The sequence below is a fragment of the Geospiza fortis genome, unplaced genomic scaffold (assembly GCF_000277835.1).
Source record: "Geospiza fortis unplaced genomic scaffold, GeoFor_1.0 scaffold456, whole genome shotgun sequence".
NCBI classification, from domain to species: domain Eukaryota; kingdom Metazoa; phylum Chordata; class Aves; order Passeriformes; family Thraupidae; genus Geospiza; species Geospiza fortis.
In genome coordinates, this window is record NW_005054462.1 from 764041 (window position 1) to 770040 (window position 6000).

Below are 6000 nucleotides of genomic sequence, written 5' to 3' on the forward strand. Positions count from 1 at the left end.
CATTTCTGGGGCATGATGCTGACTCACAATGAGTCCAGATTAGACTTGTGCTGTGGATCACATGCCAGCAGTTTGTCAGCTTTGAAAATCAAGTCTGATTAGATTCAGATGTGTCCAACAAGGCTTTACTTTAGCTGTGATAGAAAAGGCTGCAATCACCCCATATTCTCCCACTGCAGTGAGACCAGTTTCAGAAGCACCAACTTTCAAGTACACCAACCCACTCTGACACCCAGTACTTATGTTGGCAAACTGATTTTACTGTTAATTGGATGGAAGCGGATGGAATGCACAAAAATTCCCATTATAATGAGCAATTACAAGAGCTCCAAGGGAAACTCTAGATGCCCACACAGGACAGGGAAAGGAGAGGTACAGTAACCACCAAATCTACTACATTTCCTACCAACCTAGGTTGTCTCTTCCTCAGGTGCAACAACAGACATAGGTGATTATCTGCCTTAGAGCTGGAAGGAGCAACAGAATATAAATGATCAAAGGAGCCTCAACCAAAACAATAATGTTCATTACACTTATCAAATCATGATAGATACAACTTCTGGTGTGACTGTATATAGATGAGGAAAACCTACAGAGAAATACCTAAAATATTTGCACCTTTATGAATCCACTCGAGCATGCCAGCCCCTGCAAAGAACAAAGACTAATGAAATCTGACATTAATCTACATTAAAGATTCAGTGATTCAGTTTATTTGCCAATGCTCAATGATGCATTAATCCTCATCTCATCCCACACACACTCACATGTTTCCTCCCCGGCTATTCTTTCTTGCTTCCTAAATTCTGAAACAGCAGACAGCTGGGCTGCTCAAGGCCTTGTCTGCATCCAGAAGTTAAATATACAATTCTCCCTGTGTGGTTGAAGTTAATCTAGGATCTGTGAACCTTCACCAACTGAGCCTGAAAAAGCCAGGTGTCTTGTCCATCCAGCTTAAACTAGAATACCTTCCAGTGAGCACAGTGGTGACTTCCACCATAAAAGAATACCTTCTGTGAGCTCACACCTTAGCAAGCTGCCTTAATTTGGTTACAACAGGCACTGCCTAGCTATGATTCTGGCAAAGAAACAAAGATCAAAAACTTTGATCAAAAAGTTAACAGCAATACATGTTAGAAAAGAAAATGCACTTCTATTGGAGTCTGGTTTAATAAAGCCTGTACATGTAAAAAATAAATTCAGTCAGTACAAGCTGCCCAGCAGAAATCTCAGCGTAGGTAACAGCTACGTGTTTCCTCTGAGGAGGATAAGCATGCACAGGATTGCCAGCAAAACCTTCTGAGTGTAAGCAAGGTCTGATTCCTCTTTGAGGATCATGCTTTGAATGAAACTCTCCTTTGATTCCTTACTGTGTTTGACAGAAAGGCTCATTAGTTATTCATCCTCCATTTATTGCTATTTCTGTGATCTTCCCTTGCTGGTAAACTGCATGTGCAGAATTGATGTAAAATCACATGCAGCAACTGAGACCTTACGACAAACCATCTTCATTGCCACACAGGGTTTTACAACCTCGGCATCACTGTACCCACTGCCATCACATGTTTTCTAGCCTCTCACTAAAACTTTTTATCATTATTTGTGCAATCTTACGCTGTTGTTAGGGTATGCAAACCCTATGAGTCAGAACTCTTCCAGCAAAAACTATCCTGCATGTAGATCAGTCTGAGAAACAGCTTGTAAGTTCAAAACATTGACCTTGAACTACACCTTGCCCTGTGTCAGAGGAGAAGTTTAAAAGCTGGGGAGATATCAATTCTGCAGGCAAAAAGCACCTTTATTCTCTCTGCTTAGACATCCAAAACAGCAAAGGACATCCCCTCTGCTTGGACATCCAAAACATCAAAACAGCACTGAGGGGTCCCAAAAGGTCTGCTCTAGAGAAATTAAAATCTTAGATGTGGTAGACAATTAAATTCACATAAAGGTGAATGGAATAATGTGGTATATCCCACAAGAGACATCCACAGCTTTGAGCCTGCTGTGGGAAAGAAAACTGTCCTTTTTGACAACAACCATGTAGTTTTTTTCCTTACTTACCCCTTCAAAATCTCACTAATTTGAATGGCACTTAAGCGGAAGTTAGTTTCTGCAGGGCCTGAAGAGAAGAATTATGGAAATCACACAGTTGTTTTTATCTCTTTAAGGGGTGTCAAAGGTTCCACAGCAACAGGCTATCTCACAAGTGAGACACAGACTCTCTAAGCCAAGACTTTCTATATACATTACAGTACATGACAACAGAACTGTGAAGACACCACATCTTCTTCATTCCAAGGTTTAACATACTCACGCAACTCTTCCTCAAACACTATGTGCTAGGTGAAATGTGGGACTAGCAGCCTGCAAGAACATTATTTTCTCAAGGGAAATGTAGCCACTCTTTGTTTGTCTTGTGATGGTGTCTCCATGCATCAGCAAGCTAAGTGCTGCAGATGCTTGAGAAGTAACCTTCTATCTGAAATACTCTGCTACACCAAGCTAACCCAATCAACCAAAATGAAAAAATTGAAAAAGCACTTGGCACCTCACCCAATTACCATGCACAAAATCCTGTAACTCGCCTTGACTAATTTTCCCCTTGGCCTGGTGATTGAACTCATCAGCTAGAGAGGCCACCATCAGCTGGAAAGGTGTACCTTTATGTATCAATGCACTGAGAGAAGAAAGCTCTCATGGCATGGGCCTGCACCACAGAAGGAAGAGAGATAGCTCTTGATCCCAAACAGCTGTACTCATGGCAGGAAAAGGGATGTGGAATAATGATAAGTGCTACAGTAATTGCAATCACCCTGGCATTAGTTTCAGCTCCTCAGTATCAAAAATTAAAACACCCTTTCGGAGCTGGTCCCTCTGCCAGAGAAACCTGGCTAGAGAAACTCTCTGTCAGCAAACAGGATGACCTATCTGCTCACTTACACAAGGTGGTTTTGGTGGACATTTCACTGTTGAGTGGTTTCACAACACAGCCTTTGCAGAAGCAGCCTGCCCTGTCTTGATGCTCTACAGAAGAGGTCTGCCCTCTCCTGTCCTTACACAAGGGACACAAGCATACATAGACTCAGAGGGTACAGCCTTATCAGTTCAGTCTCAAACAGGAAAAGCATCTCTGCAATCCACAACCAAATAGTCCCAGAGTTACTGAAATGTTTTCACTTTGCCAAGAATCCCCCATACTGGCAGATTTTCCCTCTTTCCAGTTTCTGACTGGTACTGAGTTGGATGCTACAATTATCACATCCTAGAGTGTGAGGGCTTGATTTGCTTTATATGCTAACAAAGTACATAGAGCTCTGGTTTGAACCTCTCAGGTACTGCCTGTAACCTGAACCACATGAATAAAAATCACGAGCTCTGGAGCTGTCAATTACCAGAACACATCATGACACACAACCACACGTGCCACATCACATTCAACTGACTGCAACCAAACTGCTGCACAACAGCATGGTCTCCCAGGTCACCTCGGTGCCTTGGATGCGAAACGTGGGAAAAACCCACACTTCTGAAGAGCAAAGCCTCCCAGAAATTACACCTTAGGCTTTCAGGGCGTTATGTTGGGCAATTGGGACTGTTTTTTCTGGAAAACAGTTCATAATCTACTGTCACATAATACAGAAGATAAAATCAAGTTAGTGCCCTTTGCGCTTGTGGCAATTTATCCATACCATTATCACTGTCCAACTATGTAATTACTTTTGTTATGCTGCATTGCAATCACCCATTTTGTCTAGCTTTGTCAAAACAGGTCCTAATGCCACCCTGGAATATGATTCTGGTTTTGCACTGTCACGAAACCAGCAAACAGGAGATCAAACCTGCCACTGTTTTCCTGACTGGCTCGGCATGTATGTTGCTGGGAGACTTCGAAGGCTGTTCTTCATGGCCGACCCTACAATTGTACCCCCTGTCTCACTTGAGGAAGGCTCACTGGCCACTGCCATCTGGTACTGGGAATAGTTGCACAGGTTGTTATAGCAAGGATACAGAGATGGCTGGTAAAAACTGCTGTAGTAGGCGGAGTCCACAACCAACTCAGATGTGCTCTCCAAGTGCCCTCTGCTGGGGATGGAAGGGATGTCCTGAATGAGCATCCGTCCCTCTGGAAAAGAAAAAAAAGACCATTATCTTTCACCTTCTAATGAGCTACTACCCCTCCCAAGGGCTGGACAGAGAGTGGTAAATAAGAAGTAGGAGCTGAAAGCTGCACGTGGCTGAGTGTTCGGTGGAAACTTAAGTGGACCAAGAACTACTCACAAGTCCAAGACTGCCACCTACACACACCACAGTCTGCAAAACAGCAGACAAAACCAACTGCAGATTAAAACAATGCTCTGAATCCTCAATCAGTATCAACCGATGGGGCTAATGATTTGCATCGCCTAACTTTGCAGTGCCCTACTACTTTTTAACCTGTAACAGTGTGCCAAGTCTCTTGTAACACTCTAAAAGCAGAAACGATCTAGCTACAGAATGACTCCTCCCAGCCAGTGTCCTGAAGGTGCGAGGTCACCTTCTGAACATGCCTCTACGAGGGGCAAACAGCCACAAGGCAAGAGAAGCTGCAGTCGGCAAAATACCATAGGAACAGCCAAGGTGTCCCAGAAACCCACACGCTACCTGTGAACAGTACAGTCCTCAATCCTTGCCGAGCCTTCATATCCAAATTTAACTCCCATACCTAGAAAATCACCGAGCAGAACAAGATCCCCCACCATTAGCAAAAGAGGATGAGGAGAAAGGTACTGCTTGTGACTTGCTGCATCCACTCTGGGCTGCCTCCAGATCAGGGGTTAGCTGGCTGCGCTCCCCACAGGCAAGGTCTGCCTCCCTGTCATTCCCTAAGGTGGGGATGTTTCTCAGACAATAAGAAGCCATGATTTACCCACTCCACTGTCAACCAGGGCCCTGCAATATTTGCAAGTATGAAAAATAGAAGGTGCTTGCTGGTACTATTGCACACCCAAGCTCTCTCTCATACATGGCATCAGTTACATTGCCAAGCCAGACACAACAAAAAACTGCCACAATCTTATATACACATTTACAGGGGGAAAAAAAATCAAACATCCAGATCCCTCCATATCTGTAGTTCTGGCTCTAGTTTGCATGTCTGTGACCCTGCCTTGTACCAGTTCTCTGCAAGGAGCTCCTCTTCTCCCCATGAATTGTTTTGTAGAGAAGAAAACAATGTCGTTTAAAATGTATGGATGAACTCCCAAGAGCTATTGGTATGGACATGAAGCAGCATGGGCAACAGGCACACAGGAAATAACAGCCCTAAGAGAAGACATTTCAGGCAGGTCTAGTTTGTTCTGGATCTTTCTCTTGGTGTACCTGTATCTTGGTTACGTACCTGTGGAAGGAATATAGTGGCATACCAGACTCTCAGAGTCATGATAACAACATCCACAGTCCTGTGGATTAGCTGCATATTGGAGCAAATAATCAGTTTTACCCATTATTGCTATTTACAATGCAATCTTGTTTCACTTCTTCAGCTATAATGAAAGTTTTCTGCAATCATGGATCATCTCCTTCCAGGTGACTAAATTACACAGTGTCCCCATTCAGTTCTTGCTGCCATTCTGTTGACATCAATGAACTATTTATTAGCAAAGACTGTTTTATGCTTCCTGCACCTGATTTTTCTGCAGAACCATGTCAGCTGGCCTTGTTTATCTGGAGTATTTCTCAAATTTGCACACAAACCAGAAGTGCCTGCAATGCCACAGAAGAGTTTTCAGAGTTTCTGCACTTTCATTTTTTTAATTTTTGAAATTGTTATTATTCTGCTTTTGGGCAAGACTCTTAGATCCTTTTGTCTGTATCTGATAAAATCAGAACTTGGACCACAGACACAGCAAAAGCTTGACTCCCCTCCCTAAATTTACCTCTCAAATAAAGCTGCATTCCAATTGCTCAGCCTTAAATGTTGCAAAATAGAAGCCAAAAGTAAAATCCTCCAACACATTTCTG

At 43.2% G+C, this 6000-nt stretch overlaps 1 protein-coding gene across 1 annotated transcript in view; it reads right to left on the minus strand.

Moving 5' to 3' along the window:
* Window positions 1-6000, minus strand: part of DMRT1 (doublesex and mab-3 related transcription factor 1) — a 58695-nt gene that overhangs the window by 30482 nt on the left and 22213 nt on the right. Inside the window, exon 3 of the mRNA XM_005427948.1 lies at window positions 3840-4123. Within this exon, the coding sequence (XP_005428005.1) occupies window positions 3840-4123 (284 nt within the window). The remainder of the gene's footprint in view (window positions 1-3839; window positions 4124-6000) is intronic.